Source organism: Hetaerina americana, unplaced genomic scaffold, assembly GCF_022747635.1.
Source record: "Hetaerina americana unplaced genomic scaffold, ioHetAmer1.1.p SCAF_3, whole genome shotgun sequence".
Taxonomy (NCBI): Eukaryota; Metazoa; Arthropoda; class Insecta; order Odonata; family Calopterygidae; genus Hetaerina; species Hetaerina americana.
The window spans coordinates 16245651-16266683 of NW_027286874.1; the positions used below are offsets into that span (position 1 = coordinate 16245651).

A 21033-nucleotide genomic window follows, 5' to 3' on the forward strand; every position below is an offset into this window, starting at 1 on the left:
TCGATATATGGCGTTTTGTGAAACGGCAAAATGTAAAACTAAAAAAAAGAAAAGTTACGAATTTCGTACAACAATATTTTAAAATACGAAGAATGCTTTAGATATAAATATTAAATCTCATGAGCAATTGGATGGCGAGTTTATAATAACGCCTTTCTTTAAATGTAGGAGGTTAATATAAAAAGCGAGTATTTAATTTGATAATTTGACGACATAAAAAAGTGTCTGCGAAGACGTAGGGTTTTCAAAGGTGAGAATCAGCGGTCGTCTCAGTTCAATCAAAATAGTCCCGAAAAAATAAGTATCGCAATGATTTTTTATTTCAGGAATCTGTTGCATTCATCCTTGGCCATGTCAAATTCTCCATGTGTTTTGGGTTACAAATCTCCAGAGAATGATGGGATCAATGAGCCAGAGGAAGTGGAAGACGCGCCTTTAAGTCATGAAGAGCTAGTTGAACTAACGCAAAAAACTCTTTCAGCATTGACACAAGCCATTCCTATCCTGAGTGATCTACCGTCTGGCGTAACTCTAGAAGAAGTGGCGGCTCAGGTGATTTCTTCTTACGTCTTAGAAGTGGTTTAAATTACATCAACGGAGTAGCAAAGTTATGTTAAGCACTTCCATGTTAAATGTTCTATGAACAAGGGCCATTCCATGTCAAGTAAATCAAAAAAGATACATGTTTAAAATTCGATATCGCCAATTTAAATGTGACTTTGAGTTCTGATAGTATCATTAGAAATAATAATTCCTAATTTTCAAAGATATTTTTCAATATGACTTTGATGGATTAGGGGCAAAGTACCGTCTGGTACAGACCATGAGTGGCGATTTGAAATAATTAGCGGCAACATTGTATAATAACTGTAAAAGTGATATGCTGCAACTAGACACTTATGCCACTCCTAGAATGAATGACATTCCTATGATATCCCTTGGCAGCATCTGGTGAAATAAAGAAGTGTTTTCAGCAAAATCCCTGTGTTAACTCACCCTCTTTGAGTTCCTCCTTAAGACTAAAATAAGAGTCATGCTTTGCGATAAAATAATGTAAAAGAAGTTGTTGAAGGGATTCAAGAAAACATCATAAATTCCTCATGTAGTTTAGTATTTCCCCAAAATGGTGTTCTTATCGTTTAGAACTTGTTTTTGATGTTATATTCTCAGCACTGGTCAAAACTATGCCACATTGAAGTACACTACGCAGTACTTGAGAATATTCTTCTAATCTATCTCGTGTTATTCCTGGACAGTTTGGAGAGTCCATGAACAGTTTACAAGGTATCTTTGTGAGTCTTTTTTGGTTTGTTGCCTTTAAGTAAGCCCCTTCTATTACAATGTGCAGGTATTGTAAAGGCATGCAAAATGCTATCATGCAAGGTTCATATGAAAGCTCATTTCAATATCTTTAAAATGAGACCTTTATCAGCTGTCTAATATAATGAGGGTACAAGTTAAAAACAATTAAAAATAGGTTTGACCATTTTTTGACTGATGTAGCAAAACATTGATGATGGACTGAAAAAATCAGGAATCACTTTCTCTGAAGATAGTATCAGAATTCTGAGTTTGATCAATATAGGTCATATTGAAGTTTGTGAGCATGGTTGACAAGCAATATAAAGACTCTTCTTACTTAATACTGCTATGAATACTTTTCAAAAATAGGACCTTATCAAATGGATCTCTGGTTTGTAGTTATTGCAGAATTATTATTTTTGTATAAAGCAGAACAATTCTGTTTCCAGGTTGAATTAGAACAAGGACAGTCTATCACTGTCTATGTGGTTCGAGGTGATGGCGAAATAATGAAAGTAGTCGTGCCGTCCCGTGGTGCTACTGTTCGTGATCTCAAAGCAGCCATTGCCAGGCACATGGCTCTGAGGTTATCCCGCCAGAGTAAAGGAAAACACCGACCCGTCAAAATAAGTTGGAGGTAGGATTTCCCCATTTTTAACAACTTTTTTTGTTCTAGACATCATGATAGTTCTTTGTGGCAAAGCTGTGATATGCATGGCAGAGACCTGCAAAGGCCTTAGGTGTTCACCTGGGCCCAGGGCAGCCCGTGTCAGCCCATGAACCAAGCCTACTGATGAGTGGGCCTAAGCTGGGTGGGCCGTTTTTGGAGATGGGCCAACTGTGAGCCTAGGGCTGTGCATGTGTGCCAATATCAGCCCACCCATGACTGTACAGGCATTCTATGTGGGCCTGTCATGGATCTACAGCTGCCCATGGGTGAGAACATGTGGACTGCCATGAACTTGGACAGGAGAATGAAGAGGTGGGGTATTCTGATGAATAAGGGTTTACACATCATATAAAATAGAAAAACATCTGCATCTCATTGTCCTTTTGAGTCTTTACAATACATTGTCATCTAAAAAAGTTTCCACTGTGATCACAATCCCAATTAACATTTCTTTCCTGGGAAGGAGATAAAAAGGCGAGAGGGGAAGGGAATCACTCAGCTTCAAAGCTAATGGCGGTCTGCATGTAGCTCACACATGCGCAGCTGTAGGGCCATGACAGGCCCTCAGAGAATGCTTGTACGGTTGTCGGTGGACTTGAGTGGGCCAGAATAGGAAGTGAAATGTGCATGTGTGAGCTCGAATACCCGCACACGGGCTGGGCAGGCTGAATAGTACTGAGTCGCAACTTGGACTGAGTTGGGCCTAACTCACGGCTCAGGCATGTGGGCTGGGCTTGGGCGGGCTGTGTAGGTCTAATGCATGGCATAGCATACATGGACAAACTCCACAAACATTGTATTGCTAGTTTTACATTGTAAAGTTTCAAAATCACATTAATTTAATGGAGAAAGTAAGCAGCATATTATCAGCAGTAAATTTCCACTTTATTTCTTTGCTACTACTGTACTATTTTAATTTAATTTCTCATACAAGTTGATTGTAAGCCTTAGATGATTTAATTGATTGTGGTTGGCATATGTCATGAAAGACTGGCCCATTGGCCAGGAGGCCAGTGTACATGGTGATACTATGTGGACCATTGGTACTCGGAATATAAGATGCAGGCATGGGGAAGAACAATAGTCAGTTAATGAAATGATTTCAAGAGGAATGTCTGTCCATTGCACATGTAACATGCAAGGCTGTGTTGGTGTTGAAATTTCGGGAATGGTTTGGCATTGTGGCCAGAAATTGGGATTGTGGCCATTATAGATTTCATGGCAGTCGTTGTTTGGGCTTGTTCTGGAATATTAGGGTTAAAATGAACTTGAGGAAATAAGAGTTATTGTCTCTTACATTGCTGTGGGTTCTTATGAAAGTTGGTATATGTGTTAAGAAGTGTAATTGAAGCTTGTTATGCACTTGTATGTTCGTAATTGGGGAGACTGAAGTCATGATGGATGAGTTCTGGGGTTAATTGATAAATGAGGGTGATCCTAGCCAAAGAAAAATGGTAAATATTCACTGAGGGGAACATTTGGGTTGGTTCTAGAAGGGATTGCTCTGAAAAAATGGGAGGGCTGGTTGGTAACTATGAGGTGACTATGAATAAAGAAAAATTGTAGAGTGTTTAAATTGAAGAGAGATTATTTTGAAAACAGTAGTTTTAAGCATAAATTATTCAATTCTGCACATGGGCATTGGCAATTTTTGTAGCATTATAGATTTTGATGTACCCATATGATGAAAGACTGTGTTAGTAATGTCATAAGAGGGTAGAGGGGTTCTAAATGTGAAACATCACTATTTCATTGTTTCAAAAGTAGATCTGGGCGATGTTGGGAAAAGAAAGATTGGTCCACAATGGTAGTCGAGAGTAAACGTAGTGAAAGTAAAAATGTATGAGTACAGATAAATGCATGAGTGAAGATAAGTTGAAGTTTAATCTGGCGGAACAGGACAAATGCATATAAGGAAATTGGAAGTACAAATGATGTTTGGAAAAATTTTAAAGGAATGATTAGTTGATGCCCTTAAAGTGAATGAGGGGAAGGTCTGATTGAGTTTGAAAGGTGATACCTATTGGATTAAAGAAGTGAAAGATTCTGTGATTCCTACGAAAGAGACCTAAAAGTATGATTGCAGCTGAAGTTGAGGAAGATCATAAAAGAACACACACCTATGATGTATATAAGGACCACCTATGATGTATATTGGCCACAATGTAGGTGTGTAGTTACACACCTACATTGTGGCCAATGGTAATCATTCCATGTTGTCTCAATTGTTGAAATTGTGGTCTCAGGTAAGATGTACTGTCATCCTGTGACTATTAATGACATAATATTGTCAGATAGCAGTTCACTGATAGCATACATCTTATGTCACTGACAGTAACATATGATATCTCCCAAGGTTACCCAGCATTCATTTCCCACCACCCTTCATGCCCTGCTTGAGGGGATGAGAATGTACTTGTATACAGAAGAGTAGAATAAGAAAAATACCTAATGGATCACTTCAAGGAGCCTAATTAGCTGGTAAAATATTGTGACACAATGGATTTATTGGTTAGCTAATAGAAGGGAATAATAAAAGGCGTCTTGGGAAAGACCATAGAGACAAATATGTATACCCAAAAGAAGGACTATCTGGACAAAAAATAATAAAAAATTAGAGATAGAAGAATGGAGAACTGCAGTCAAATAATTTTCGTATTGAATTATTAAGACATTAATATAATCCTAAAGTTCAAGTATTTACATACTTTAAATAAGGTCTACTTTCCCATACTAACATATATATTTATAGCTCTTGTTACACATTTTGAATTCTTAAAATTTTAATTAATCACATACAATAAGTATCATTTCCTCAAGGAAAGGTTTAAAAATCATACATTCTTAGTCTTTTAAATGAATTTTATCCGGCTTTTCTTTTGTTTATACACCTTATGTTGAAGTGTATACCCTGCAGTATGTTACCCCATCACTTATTTAATTCTTGGGATCTTATGTTTGAAATAGACTCCATATCATTAGTATGGCAGTGCTAATAATGTTAGTTATTATTTCTAATATTACTTCTCATTTCTTTATTTTTATTAGGTATATCTGGAAAAGTAATTGGATTAGTGCTGATGGTGTTTCTCTCCGTGATGACTCAGCTCTTCTGTCAGAATATGGTGTGGGTAATCGAAGTAAAGTAGTGTTTGTTCCAAGGCTCAATGAAAGAGGGAGGAGGATAAATTAGCACACTTCTTGGATGCCATGATAAAGATGGCTGAATTTTCTATTAAGAGTCTTATTTATGTCATAAATTATGTAATGCACCATTTCCTAAAAGTAAAGTGAATGAGTGAGATATCACAAAGACAAAGATTTTTTTATCTTCAAGTTAATCAAATCATCACCTTGACCTTATGGAAAGTTAAATGCATTAAACTTGTGTGTGGAAATGATTTATGTATGTTGTCAGGTTAGTAATATCCGCAGTTGAAGAAAAAGAAGATACCTCATGGTTTGGTAAAATTAAAATGGGTAATGTTAAATTTGGTAATGTTAAAAGATTAACAGGCCATTGAAATCGGTTGTAAATCATCATTTACATATGCCCATATGCACCCAAAACCATGGTATGTCTGATAGTATTTGCCTAATGACATGTTCATGTTTGTGCAATTTGATTTCAAAGGCATTATTTCACCTGTATATGGTGGACATAATTTCCAGACATTCCATTTGAGCTACTAAACAGTAATGTGAAAATGAAATCAATCCATTAATATGACAAAATTGAATACACCTGTCAGTGTTAAAAAATGAATCACCACTGTCAGTTGGGACATCAAAATATTTAGTGTTGATCTTGTGCAAATGCCAAGAATTGACTTGAAATAATATGAATAATCATCAATGTCATGCTTTATTATTTTCTTGATTGACCTTCATATAATGTAAACATAATAAATAATTTCAATGCATTTAATTATCATCCGAATAAGATGTATTAAAAAGGTTTTTTATTGTAAAAAGTATATTTTTTATGGTGAAAATAAAGATATATGATGAATATTAGTATTAAAACAAGGTTTTTCATTATTTTCGTAATTAAATATTATTTTTCATGAACGAAAAGTCTTCCCATGAACTACATTCTTGGTCTGTTGTATGAAATTGAATATTGTTATTACTCCCTAGAGCTATAGTTGTGGGAGCAGTGATAAGTGTATCTAATATGGTCTCTCATGTCAGATAAGTCAAAGGGTAGAAGACAGATGAAAGTTAGTTAAGGCTTCTGACCCCACGGGGCAGCCATTCCAGAGTAGGTGTTGCTTTAAAAAGAGTATTGAGGAAGGCAATTGGAAACTATGTAGGTTATTAATTCCAGGAAATAATGATGAAGCCTGAAAAGAAAATGAGTCCTGGCAACTAAGAGACTATGCCCATAGGGCATCAGTTACCATGCCTGACAGTAAAGGTTAGGCCTTCGCTGTTTTCATCTCACAAAATCCTTTTGCAACTAGGTGGATGACTGCAGAATAGAAGAGGAACGTCACAGTTAGAATAAGGACTTGAAATGTTAGGACGATGTTGAAGATGGGTGAGTTTTAAAACATCAATGGATAGATGGAGAGAGGAAATAGATCTGTGCAAGGTGAGATAGAAAATTGGTGGGGGTGATTGGAGCAATAGTTACCAATTAATACACCACGGGGGGGTAGAGAGTCAACATAGGGTAATTAGAGTAACAAACAGGAAAATGGAAAGAAGGGTAGATATTGTGATAGAGGTGAATGACAGAATACTATTTGCAGAAATAAGAGCAGACACTGACCATATAGTAATATGATACCCAGGGAACTAAATATTATTCTCCTCAGAGGTATTATGTTCAGGAGTATTGTTTAAAAATACTGTGTAAAACTGTCTCATTCCGTTGTTTATTTTCAGAATTTCAGGCCAGGACTCTCTGGAAAAGAAATAGTTGTTCCCTGTGGAAGTACTAACGCCACAAAATTATTTTGCGAATTTAGGGAAACTATCTTTACTATGAGTATATTTATTCTCTACTTTTGAATAATTGAACTCTAGTATGTCAATTCAATTGCAAGTTTTAGTTTTTGGAATCACAGTAATTTGCTTCACTGATTATTTGGCAGCACAAATAAATAGATCTAATATAAAAGGCATGGATGGAGATCAATCTGCAGAGTAGAGCAATAACTCTAGAGATAGTTCCCAGAGTTTGAGTTTAAATTTAAACTCTAATTTCCCAAGGAAGTCTGTCAAATACTAATAGGTTCATATTTTGAGGTCCATGAGTACAATTATTAGTTCTAATATACATGTGATGGAAACAGTGAGAGCTTTTTGTGTTGTGGCCATAACAATTATAGTTAAATATTTAAAAAGATTGTGCTTAAAATGGACAATTACAGCACACATTTACACTCATAAAAGTGGTGAAAAAAGTTTTTTAGAAGAGAGGGTTACATGAAGCATTGAGAAATTCATTACACACAACCTGTAAAACCCTATTTTCTATGCTAAGCATTACATTACCTTAAAGCAAGGTGCCCCAGGATAGAATACTGAATAATATGAGAATAGAAATCACCATTATAAATTGATGAGAAAACATAACAATTGATTGTATGCTGAATATAATTAATCAGAAAATGAACAGAACTCATCTTCCTGCAGAATTTTTAAATGTAACCAACCTAAGGTACTCAAATGTAGTACTACAATAACACTCAGGAAACAAGAACTAGTATTTTGTGGGGTAAGTACCATTGATGACTGCTTGAGATTTATTTCTGGTAACAAAATTGATTAATTTGATTTTCAACATTGAGGAGGGAATTCTGATCACACCATTCATGTGGAAGAAGTGCTAGTTCTGATAATTGGGAAAATAGGCTGTCAATTGAGTAGACAGATACTAAAATACTGATATCATCTCCATACAATACTGTATGTACTCAAGCCACAGACTGTTGTATGCCTGGGAGATCATTGATATACAACAGGCACTGGGTCTAATAAAAAATCCTGGGGTGTACTCATGATGGCGACGAATTTGCTAGAAGTTAGGGATGATGATTAAACTCAAGAATACTAAAGTATGAGTACATAGTGAGGTTATTGAGAAATAGAAGGCTATACTAAACATTTTGGGAGGAGGGAGTTAACTAGAACAGGGAGAATAATTCACACATTTGGACAAGAATGGAGAATAAAAGGGATATTAGAAGTAGAGTTGCATAGATAAAAGAAATATTTACAAGAATGGAAATTATGACAGGTGCACTAAATTAAGATATAAAAGGTTTCATGTGAAGCATAGCCCTGAATGGATTTGAAATGTGCTCTTTGAGGCAAGGGGATTAGCATCAAAAGGTTTGAGATATGGTTTTGGAGAGGGAAGGAAGTTTGTTGTTGGAACCTGAGGAATGCATAAAAAGAGGGTAGGGGAAATAAATAGAGGAGGTGGGATGCTCAAGATTGTGATAAAATGGAAACTTTAGGTAAGGGTGGTGAAAAAAGGAATAGGGTTGGGTTTGTAAACAGCATGAAGGCATGTAGAAAGTACATGAATGAAAGAAGGCAATGATATAGGTAATAGGACAATTGGAAGTAATACAGTGAACCTGTCCGAACTACTATCTCTATTAGGTGACTACATTTTCATGGGCACTGATTAATGGTCATTAAGACCCAGCATTAATTTTTTTCCACAATGGACGTACATATCTGATAGCTCATTTGCCTTTGTGATCCTGATAACCTGTCATCCGGTAGCCCAAAGGCTGGACCACTAGAGTTTGCAATACCCAGGTTGGAATGAAACTTGCAGACTTTCGGCTTGTAGGTGAATTCATTTCCCACCAACTAACTAAAGAACCTCCAATAGAACTGTAAACATGACTGAGATCAGGCAAAATATTACCACTTCATGTGAAGTGTAACCACCTAAGGCAACCATGTGGATGAAAATAGTGAATATCGTCAGTTAGGTGATGGGTCAGTTGTAAGTGAATTGGGAATTCTTTTCTGATGGCTTAAAGAATTTATCAAGAAAGAAATGTTTCTGTGTCAATGTCAAATAAGAGAGTTTTTGACTGAAAAGAGAGGCTGATTGTGGTCCTGCATTGTTCTTAATTAGGAAAGAAGGAGAACCCATGGGTGGGCATAAGCAAGAGAGGTTTAGGAATCACATTGAAAACCCAGTTAATAGGTCAATCACTCAACTGCATAGTGTTTTATTGATTTAGTAAATGGAACTGCGCTTTAATGTCTCAGTTACTATCATATTCATTATAAGGAATGCTTTTCAATCTCAAATGAGCCATTGTCAATAAAGTGTGCTGTTGGAAATAATTATATTTGTATTTAATTTAAATTAAAATTTAATTGTGAATAGCCACTTTCATTATTTACCTCCAATTCTTTCTTATATGACTACCTAACTTTCAGACCTGTGACTATAATTGCAGCAAAATATTATTGTATAGATATATATTTTACTTTAAACTTCATTTGTCAGAGAATGAAGCTTGTATAGATATTTGTACATAAACAGAAATTATGGATAATAAGTAAATATTGAATCAATGAAAATCAATAACCTCTATTGGAAAAAAATATGACTGGGCAATAGTGCTGAGATTAATGGATAAGTAATACTTTGTAAGCAATATACTTGATGGCATAAGAAAACATTTTTAACAATGGAGTCCCCTCTTGGAAAGCTCATTTACTGAATGATCCTTTGCTCTAAAAATTCTGATACTGTAAACAATTATCCCTACTTTCAGTTGGGTCTGTCCCAGACCTACACTAAAAATAACAAAGCAAGTATGTATTACAAAGGAAATTCAGTGGAGACATGTGGAAGAAATTGACAAGATTTAATGAACTAAAGGGAATACTGTCGATTCAGAGACAAACCCTCATTAATCCTGTGTCAATATTGATATAATGCATATTTGAAGTACCTAATATAAATCAAGAGCTAATTCCATAACAGGTTACATGATAGTCAACATCACAGATGGAAATTGTTGAAAGCAGCTTGCAATAAGCGTAAAAATTCAGCCCCTTTTCACAAGAGCCAGGAACTTTTCTTGGGATATGGTCTTTTGGTTTACAATGTATTTCAGCCACTGACCACTAAGGTTACTGATTGTTTTTCCATTGCTCAAGTATTTTCTTGGGATTTATAGTTGTTATCTGCAAAGAAAGGGTACCAATCAAAGTAGAGAAGAATAGAGGATAATCATTCCATAACTTTGGTTTTTTCATGGAAAATCCTGCAGATTAGAGAATAGACTGAATTACCTCTTTATTTGTATGCAATTGAAAAAAATACATCGATTTACAACACCAAATTGAACATTTATAACATTACCAGCAAATTTCTTGCACAACAATTACTGTAGTTAATTAATCAGTCGTACATCATCCCACATGTGTGTTGAAGAGTTAATTTTTTCTTAACTTGGATAACTTGAAAAATATATCTATGGAAGAATTATTTCATTACATCAAGTTATAAAAATGCACATATGCACCCTGAGTAATTTTCATCAAAGAGGTACTACATGATTGTCACAGAAAGGAATTATTTATCTGGATTCTTAAAGCTTTATTCGCAGATTTCTTTAATTTTCTCATAGCAAGATAAAATTACTGGTTTTAAGTTCAGAAGGCATTCATTAGGTGCCCATAGTTTGAGGCTGATCCATGGAACCTCAGGTAATTTTTGTTTTCATGTATTAATAGTAAGCTTTAGAGAGCCAACATAATAGCATCCACTACATTTCTTATGGTAATATTTAGAGGTAATATAGTCAATATTTATTGGTCTTATAGAAATGTTAGAAAAAGTGCTGACAAAGTGAAAGAACACAGCAGAAAGCTCTTTTTTGAAGAGCTTTTAGTAAAATTAGCTGAAATAGTATCAAATTTGATATATATACACTATTTCTCAATGAAGTCTTAAGTTTCTCATAATAAAGAGTATACAAATTTACAGGGAAACATTAAGCCCATATCTATTCAAAATAAGGCTTTGACATTTTTTATTATCATAATTGAGTACTTATCTATATTCCGAAGAATTTTCTTCACTGGTCAATAAATTATATAATATACATTTATATAAGCAATTATACAACATATATGTGAGCAGAAAATCACTTTGACTAATAGAAATAAATCTTTTTGGAAGTTTAGAGACATCTCTTTCTGAGAAATTTCACCTTTAGCTCAATTGTAATAAAGAAATATATTGGGAATATCATGACAATATGTTTAAGAAGTAAATTTAAATAACTTTTCAGTTTAAAATTGTTTGAATACCTGAACAAAATAACATGACTCGCACAAAGAATATGCCTCTATTTGATAAGCAATACAAATAAATATGAGGATATTTCATTATTACCTTCAAGTTTCAGATTCACTTATGAAATTCTGCAGAGAAAGCTTTTTCTAAGCATCTCTTTAGTGGTTTTCAGATGATTTACCTTGGGGACTTAGTCTTTCCCAAAATGCTATGCTCCCTACCACATTTTTTAAAAATTGCCCATCTGTTTCCCCTGTAATCGAATCACCAGATGGGGTCCCTTCACGGGAATGAGTTCCATTTAATGTCTTTGGGCATTCATCAATTGGTTCTTCACAATAAAAGTCCAGAAGTAGATTATCTCTAGATGAACATTTCTTCGAAGAAAATAATGGTTGTAGCCCCATTTGGTCTGTACTTCCTGATTTCTTACTTTGCTCGCTGGATTGCTTTTTCCAATTTTCCAACTTTTCACTGGGATTTGCAACTGGTTTTCCAAGGGGGGTTTGTTGGCTTTGCCGGAGTCCTTCGCGGAATTCTCTGCTTATGCTTCTAGCTGTTAAGCTGTGAACCTGAAAGAGATATAGTATACATTGAATCACCATATGCTACATCAGTCAATCAATCCATAAAGCATTTTATGTTCTACTGAAGACCACTATTATAATTTCATGTGCAATGTGATTAGATAAGTAAAAGATAAGTGTAGGAAGCCCATAGAGAGCTATCTTTTACTGCCATGTTTGAATGAATTTGTATTTATTTACATGAAATTTATTATCATGCTACAGATGACTCAAATACCTACATATTCATTGCACACGAAATTACTCTAATCCAAAAAGAGTAAAGCCTTAAGATAATTAAGTTTTCAGGAGTTTCAATTTTGCATGTTGAGTATCCAAATTAATAGTCAACTCCAACAGGTATTATTCTATTACTTTGAAATGACACATTGCACATAAAAAAGATAGGCTCTAATAATGTTATACAGAAATTCATTTAGGTAGGATTTGGTGTTTTCCAGCTATGAAATTCTAGTGAAGTCTTTGTGGGGCACCAAATCAGGTTTTAAGCTGTTAATATTTCTTAGGTTAACTCTGCTATCATCCTCAGGGTAATGATACTGAGTCATTACTTTCACCACTGTTGCTGGTGTCCTCTGTCCTTCTACTTACTGCCTTTATTTTGCATAGTACAGGCTTCCACAATTGACTGAGAGCATATCTTGTATCCTTGCTGAAGTTACTTTCTTGGAGTTGGATTTCTATGGCCTCCTTTTTTAGGTGGTCCCTGCATCTATTTTCTCAACTAGTCAGTTTGGCACCATCAAGGAAGATAAAATGATTCCAGGTGAGGCTGTGCTTGACAATTACTGACTTCTTGGGATTGCTCAGGCATCTCCTGTGTTCCTTGATTCAAGTTCCTAAGAGACAATGACCAGTCCCTCCAATGTATGCTTTCCCGCCCACACACACCAAGGATGTGATTAACTCCATGAATCTTGAGTCTCAAGTAGTCGTTTTCTTGCATGTGTGGGCTCCTTAGTTTTACCAATGGCATATGGATCATCCCTATTTTGTGTTTCCTGAATATCCTCCGGTGTTTTCCCATGAAGGTGGAGATTTACAGAACACAGGCTCTGGCAATCGGTTTTCCTTCTCCTTGGAGATCCACTCTAGAGCCAGACGGTCTCTTTCAAGTGATATTTGCCCAAAGACTTTTACAGGGTCAGAAGGGTATTCCTCTTGTTACATCCATTCTGACTAAATTTCATCTTTTGGTGTTGAGTTCCAAAGGCAGGCTTTCTCTGTTCACGATGGATCAGACTTGGTGAGGAGGGTAAATTGATCTGCTCTCTGATAGGTGGAGGAGAGAGTTTTACCCCAGTAGATGGAGATGGAAAAGAGGAGGAGAGAGATCATGAGCAAATCAGAAGTGACATGGGGCCTAGTGGAAGATGTATAAGAATGGCAAAAATGATGATTTGGTATTAATATGTTGAGAATGATTGCAGAGTTAGACATTGAAACGTCACCACTTGGAAGTAAGACCCATTGGGAAACCAACAAAGACTTCACAAGCAATTCGTTTAGCTTCCTTATCTTTCCTTTAATTCTGTCATAGTTGTTGGGATTTGGAATTAATGATCACAACATACAAAAGGATCCACTATAGTAAAATACATCCCATTACAAAATCTGTAAGAATTCCATTTAAAATATGTAAAGCTCTATTATACCATGATCCTGAAAAGCAGTATCACCTAATGAAGAAATGAATGGGTCATCCAATTAGAACAAGGCTAATGGAAGATAATTACCAAGATTTTACGCTACATATTTTTAGGGAGTAGGGAAATTTGTGTAATTGAGGAATTTGCTAGTACCTGTGGACTTCTATCTGTCCCCTAAACTAAAACCCATTCTGAAAAGTAGAATATTAAATGCATGATAAGAACTATAAGAGAAGTTACATGAGGAGCTTAAATTGATTCCAGTAAATTCATTAAATTTTGCTGTTTTTGTGATATACCACTACGTTATTTCCTGCGAGCCTTTTTTTATTAGGAATGGAATCATGACTGTATTTAGTTTATATATATTTAAGGCTCTGATTTACGTGAAAGTTAATATAGAAACTTACCAATTAAGATCTCATATCCATAACTACATAACAAGAGATAAATCAAATCTAAATACTACTTATTGTAGACTGTCCTCAACTTACAACTCATTTCATAAAGTGAACATTTGACTGTATAACTGGCCGCCTACTAGTTGACATCAGACTGTATCCAAAACACATTCAACCCAATGGCAATATTTTGCATAAATAATCAAACATGATGGCCAAAGCACTAAAACAAACAACTGCAGAAATGAACTAATCATCATCCCCTACAAGGGAGATGGAACAGTTTATATAGAAATTCCAAGTTAGAATGGATCAAATTGTGGGAGTCTAGGGAATTAAGGTGAAGAACAAAGTCAGCAAATCCAAGAGTTGATCAGATGTTAATGGATTTCTAATGCATTTTCAAGTCCAGAATGCACCAGATACAGGCCTTCTCACCCCTAGCAGCCTTCACACAAGTTAAGCCCAACTCTTTTCCAAGTCCCTCTCCTTAATCTACCAATCCCAGAACAGGGAACCAAATTTACTATGCACAAGACCACTTACCCAAATACCAAATGGAGAAGTATATTTAGCTTAGTCCCTCCCCAAGGTTATTTCCATCATGGAAACAACAATCTCAAAAGTCACCCAACCCCTCCCACTAAGTCCAACCATGAAATTTAAAAAGTGTCAGAGGATGATCATTGCCTTAAAACATATTAACTTGAGAATCAAAATTTTGCATGTGCACCTGAAGGATAAAGTTATTTTTACTAAATTTTCATTAAATTACACACCTGGTGATACTTTGAAGTAATGTGATTCAGGTGGTTATGATGGGTTAATGAAAATGTTTAAGTAATGTTCTATGCAGAAAACTTGAAGGATACAGTTTCAACTATACAGAAAAACCACATTATGAAATAATCACTTTATCTTGAGATATTAATAACTCAAATATTGTGCCTTTTCTGATAAATTCTGCTTTTCCTCTCTGCTTCTTTATAATGTAATCTCTTCCTCACATGATTAGCTGATCTGAAACAGCCATATGTCGGTTACTATAATTCATCAATAAGCTTTTTTTAAGTAAAACAAGATAAACATAGTTAATGATACTCTAAAGTAAAGCAGATTGGCTTGATCAAGGTTTAAATTAAAGACAGCCTCTGCCATACATACGTAGTAATAGTTCCTTTCATATACTCATGCAGTTATTCCTTTGAATTTCTTGGTTAATAAAATAAAATTTTTACGATAATCATCCTTTAACTCGTTTTTTACAACAAATTTCTCCTATATGAATAGCCATATTGTAACTGATAAATTAAAAACCTAATAAGAGCATAAAAAGTCACTCTTCTAATTACAATTATAATGAATCAATTATATTACAGAGACATTAAAATATATATCTACCGGATATTTTATCTTCCTCTTCCAAAAATTTTCCTCATCAAGTCTTGACTTTCCATTGGCTGTGCGAGCTCCAAGCCGGGCCTGAATGTTGAGATGGATCCCTTCCCAGTTTGTGGGATATTTTATCTTTTCTTTCTGTGAGACTGCCTTTAAATTGTCGCTGTGTTTTCTTATATCTTTACCATGGATATTTTTGCCAAAATTGTTATCTTCTTCAACCTTAGTAAATTTTGGTAAATCACTTCTCTTAGCAGATTCATCACCTTTTAAAACGAGTTCCTTAGGTGAAGTGTAAAAAGAAGGGTCGATCTCTTTTGAACTCATAACTTTATTCTCTTCCACTTGAGTATGATGATTGATCAGATGTTCAGTCTCCTTAGCATATTTTAACTTTGCTTCCTCTATCTTGTGTATGTTTTTATCTTCTACTTCTTTATCATGCTTCAGATATTCATGTTGAGTTGATACATAATCACTGACATCCGGGTGTGTATGACCATTTCTGCTATGACAGCCATATGTCATCCAGCCATTACTGCCTGTTTTATTTAAGGGAATAGGTTTAGAAGGATTCTGCAGAGGTTTGTCTCCTTCCATCGTTTTTCCCTTCTTCGGTGCATAACCACCTGTACCCAATGGTAATTCCACAGTTTCTGGACTGATAGGGCAGCATAGAATAGGGTTTACTTGTGGTGAGATATGTGGAAGTGGAAGGGTATATTCAGACGTGCAAGGTAATGGAAGGAGTATATCATCACATTTTGTGCTACATTGTGCCATTCTTGATTGCAACTTACTGGGATCTTGATCAAGGTAGTGATTGTAATATCTTTCAACAAAACCTTCAAAATTTACCAAAGGTGAAGAGTGCATACCTATCAAGTCAAATCCTGGAGTCTTTTGATTATCACCAGTATAGATTTCAGAAGATTTACTATAATTGCTTTCACATACTAAAGGAATGTTATTTTCTGGAGCCGAATGTCCACGAAAAAGTAAGTTACAAGAAGCAGAATGAAGTCTTGAACCAGTTAAATAAAAATCTACATACTTATTGTTGGTGTGCACAACAGATTGACATTCTGAGTTTTCATTTGATTTACTGTGCAAAGGCAGGGAGTATAGTGTATGGTTAGTAGGCCCAGAACCAGAGTTATTCCATGCATTTGGAGAAGAAAATGTGGCATGCTTAATATCTTCATTCACTTCTACCTGAAGTGGTGGATCGACTCTTGTCTCCAACCCAGCAGTCTTCTTTACTAATATATCTTCCTTTGAAGCTTTCTTCTTCTTGTTTGTAATGGGGGCCTAAAAGAAAGAAAATAATTAAGTATGTGTAATTCTAGAAATATAGGTTTTTGTATTAGGTTGATTGTTTTACCATTAGAAAAAATGAAAATACAGTTACAGTGATCATAAAAATTTCTGGCTTACTAAATGATATTAAGTTGAAGTGATTTTTAAGTAACAATGATAGCTCGATTTCATATCAATGAGTACTAGAGTGTACATAACCCATTCAATAAATGAACTGATTTATTAATTCTAGAGGAATCAATAGTCCTTGGGACTAGCAACCCAAAATCTCTTCTCTCCCATCCTTTCCTACCCTACTCATCCCATCAGTCTTATTCTTACACCGATAAAGTGGTTGAGACAAAAAATGTGTTTTTGTTCATTCTTGTTCTGTTTATTGTGAGCCATGTGATTTTAAATATTTACGGAAACATGATACCACACCATAATTCACTTTCCCCCAAATCAGAAAGACAGAATGATCATTACTGCAACAGACAATTAGTATAGAGACTAAGTTGAAGGGCATTTACATTCTGCGAGTGATTACTCTTAATGTAATATCAGTGAATAAGGAGAGAACAATTATGCAGTAGTCATTGCAACATCACTTGAAAGGATGAAGAAATTGCTAATAAATCACATTTGAAAGAACCTTTAGTTCATTTTCAGCAGATGTGGGATGAGAAGTGGAAAACATTTGAGATGTCCATCATTTACGAGTAGCAGAATTTTACTTGAAGTCTCATTTCTGTAACCCACTTCTTTGATTTTTTGAAGAGTGAATGAAATATGGCATGCAGAAGAGTTCTATATTATCTCATGATTCAAGCTCTGGAATTGAACCTGGGCCACTTTCTTGTGGTTTTCTGATTTGTTTCAATATGATTTGATCAATCTGCAATATTTTCAGCTTTGGAGGAGGTAGTATAAAATATGTCATGCAATTACTCAGGACATGCAACTTTAATTATTACAGATATTATCTAAAATATTCATAATCATTCTAATATTTTTAACGCATACAAAGAAAATTGAATGTGCCATTTTTTAGAAGAGGGGACACAGAAAGAAAGGTAAAAACAGTGAGTAGAAAAGAGAATAGAGAAGGGAGACTGCAGTGGGGAGTTAATGGATCAGGATTTGTGGGGTGGATGAGAAATGGAGTAATTACATAGTTATAGACATTACCATTGTCAGGGGATGTGGATGTACAATGTATTTTAATTACAATAACTGAGACCAAGAGGAGAAAAAGCATTAACTAGCCATATTATTGACAAGTTGATGTATTTTTGACAGTATTAATTGCTATTCACCTTTTCCATTCTCCATAAAACAATGAGTAAAAATGGGAGGATGAGATGGATAGCAGAGGAGCAAAGATTAAGAAGTTTATTTTCCCTTGAAGCATAAGAATTGAAAAATTCATAAAGTGGGTGTGTAGCACTTAAGTCACAGCTGGTTCGGTATTGTACACCAATCATCACCTGTTCACAAACTCACTAGTGTCGAATACTCATCTACTGATAATTTATGGCTTGAAATATTCCTAAAAATGAGAATTTGACAACTTTTTCTGTCAAGAGAGAATTCCTATACAATATCCATTTTTTTAGGGTTGTGGAACATAGCTGTTAACAGATGTTTTGATTCAGATCAGATATTCAGAACCCACTACCATATCTTGCCCCTAAAAATCAATTTCTATGTCATGATGCCAAAGTGTTTCCTGCCTGTTTTTCACAGATGTGATGAAAACGATTCCTAACTGTAGGGGAACAAAGTTTTTCAAAGATCACATCTGCAAACTGTTCATGAAACTTGCATAAGAAACACACATAAGCTGAAGAAAAGGGTGGTGATAAATGGCACTACTATCACAACAAGACATTATCCTCCTCTTTAGAGAATGCACCAAAAGATCGGTAATTCAATATTCCGTTCAAAAGATTGTTCATACATTCTCCCTCAAATTTTCATTAAAGTAAAATGAAACCAAAACCAAGAATACCTCTGAAAAACTTGAGATTGCTGAGAATTAAACCTTGCACCTCACAACAACCCAGTACCCTGGGTACCATATCATTCTTATCTAACTCTTTTAAAAATGATGGATAAACAGTTCCAGAAAAAAGTCTTTGAGTGTATTTTGCTCACCTTATCAAGTTCTTCTTTCTTTGAAGCTGCAGAAAACTGGCGTGCCAATTGACGAACTGATGGGAGACTTGGAAAATCTTCTGGTATTTGAACAGGAAGTGATTTTGATTCTGGTGATGAATTTCCACATGAATCTGGAGCATTTAAATCCATTTTGAAACTATCATTCTGTAATTCTGAGCTTGGCTTCTCACTATTCACTGATACTTTTTCACTTTGTTCAAAACATTCAGCAGAATGACTTCCATTCGATAAAACACCCATTGGCAGTATCAGAACAGTTGGAAGCACTTCATTGGGATGATCATTCATGCATTGAGTGTTAGTTTTGTTAATGGCACAGATGTCTTTTTTCGGTTGTAATTTATATATTGCCTCATGATTAGCTTTATCACTTTCAGCAAAGGGCAAGCCACCAATTTTGTTTTCACTGTCATTGAATGAAGTTTTCTGACATTTAGCTAACTCAATACCTTGAATCCAGACCTTTTCAGTTTTGTTGGTGTTTTCTTGAAGTCGTGCAGTATCAGCATCAACTAGCAATCCCTGAAATAAGAAATTAAATTTAAGCAATTCTTTGGAAAATCAGGCAGGACTAGGTGAATTAATTATGAACTACTTGTACTTTCTCATTATTTCTTTTAAAAGAAGCATTTTTTACATTGATTTTACACATTGAGAATGTAGTAGGAGCTCTATGTGATTACAACCATTAAATTGCACCACCATGCCATGTTAGTTTACCAAGACCTTGGCATATTAAAAATGAGTTTTGATATTAAATTAATTTTCCATTTTGTAGACAAATCTTGGGATTTCCCAATGCAAAATATATTATTAGTAAGCCGTGTTCTTTTTATGGCAATTTCCCAAGGTACACAAGGGGCAATAATATTAAAATTTAACTCTTTTTTTAAGTAAGTCAGTTCAAAAATATTTTTATCCACCATCTGAGCCAGATCAAGTACAGATCAAGCACCTTGTATCCATCACTGATCTATGTTCAGGAAAGAGGATTGCATAAAGAAATGGTCCACTGGTACATTTTAAAATCATATTTCTTGGGGTAACATTAACAAATTTCTGAGTTTTTATCAAATGTTTTTGTCTTCTCTATGATTGCTGTGATGTTTTGATAATGATATTTCAAATTTTTCAGAACATGGTATTATCCAGAATTAGAAGTGCTGTTTATCTTGCCTTTCCATTGCATATTTATGAATTTTTAATATGTGGGTGGCTAAGAAATGATATTAAGTTTTTTAAATTTTCAACCTCATTTCCTATTTCAGGATGAAACATGTTTTTTTTCATTTGCATTAATTAACAAGTCGGCAAATTATATTTAAATATTTTCAGGAATCAAATAGCAAGATTTGAATTTTTGCAGAAAATCTCATTGAATTCAAACGGAAAATCTTGTATTTGAGATTGGACAACCAATTTCTAGGGTCTCTTTCCAAAGAATAATGAACCTAAGGATTCAGTCAAAGTGTAGGCATCAGTTAACTATAAGCAAAAGATAACTTTAGGCTTACTCCTGGGGTGATTATATGCCATATGATTTTAACAACTAACCCATTAATCAGGTTGGCATCTACATGTATTGCTAGCTGACTATTCTTTGGGGCACTGATACAAATATTGCTCAGTGTGGTTATTTGCTAATATATCTAATAAAGTTTCTTACATGGTGTCCATGGCCAGAAATGACCATGACTCTCACAACTTCTGAAAAAATATGTATCATTTTCATTGAATGCAAATAAAGTCATAGGAGATTGTGCTGCTATGATAATGTAATGCAAAATACGCACCTAACAATTTTCAATTACTTGCAATTGACTAGCAGGAGGATATTTTGTGGCCATTACTGAGGAAAAGGAATTTAAAAGATACACAAGAAGAGACAATTGTGGCGGGAGGAAGGATGGGAGGATGACTACTTGGAATTATATTTTCATGAGAAAAGCCATTGTATAAGAAGCCAGATAGAAACCTCGAGTGAGACCAAATTATTTTCATCAGGTATCTTCTCATACTACTAACCAAGGCACAAAAGGATAAAGCAATTGGAAAGATATGGGCTTTAAATTTACTCTTTTTCTGTGCCTTTATCATTTTTGCACCCAACTTATAAATTACTAGATTCCCTTAATTAATACATAGGCTTCTGCGATGTCTATCTGATGAAGGATCCATGCTGCTTCCGGGAATAACCATCATTAAGGTGTGTTAATGGAAAACTGTTTTTTATTTTTCTCCAAGACTC

The 21033-nt window shown here is 34.9% G+C and overlaps 2 protein-coding genes across 11 annotated transcripts in view; one reads left to right on the forward strand and one right to left on the reverse strand.

Moving 5' to 3' along the window:
- Window positions 1-77: 77 nt before the first annotated feature.
- LOC139690530 (U11/U12 small nuclear ribonucleoprotein 25 kDa protein) lies at window positions 78-5923 on the forward strand. Its single transcript, XM_071587994.1, has 4 exons — window positions 78-250; window positions 327-552; window positions 1752-1939; window positions 5021-5923. Exons 2-4 carry the CDS (start codon window positions 352-354, stop codon window positions 5163-5165), a joined length of 534 nt encoding a protein of 177 aa, XP_071444095.1. The 5' UTR covers window positions 78-250; window positions 327-351; the 3' UTR covers window positions 5166-5923.
- Window positions 5924-9884: 3961 nt separating this feature from the next.
- Window positions 9885-21033, reverse strand: part of LOC139690215 (uncharacterized) — a 309365-nt gene continuing 298216 nt past the window's right edge. For 6 of the 10 annotated variants that reach the window (XM_071587518.1, XM_071587519.1, XM_071587517.1 and 3 more), the window contains 3 exons: window positions 18762-19307; window positions 16518-16613; window positions 10228-11839 (listed from right to left, as the gene is read on the reverse strand). In XM_071587518.1, coding sequence (XP_071443619.1) covers window positions 11426-11839; window positions 16518-16613; window positions 18762-19307 — 1056 coding nt within the window. In that variant the 3' untranslated portion in view covers window positions 10228-11425. Of the gene's footprint in view, window positions 10151-10226; window positions 11840-16517; window positions 16614-18761; window positions 19308-21033 lie in introns of those variants that run through there. The other 4 variants (XM_071587515.1, XM_071587521.1, XM_071587522.1 and 1 more) reach the window with 3 other exon arrangements.

Excerpts from the sequence above, each read along its gene's own strand:
- LOC139690530 (XM_071587994.1), top strand. The coding sequence starts at position 352 with ATGTCAAATTCTCCATGTGTTTTGGGTTACAAATCTCCAGAGAATGAT. Across the intron at positions 553-1,751 it reads TAGAAGAAGTGGCGGCTCAG|GTTGAATTAGAACAAGGACA; the intron begins GTGATTTCTTCT and ends TTCTGTTTCCAG. Across the intron at positions 1,940-5,020 it reads CCCGTCAAAATAAGTTGGAG|GTATATCTGGAAAAGTAATT; the intron begins GTAGGATTTCCC and ends TATTTTTATTAG.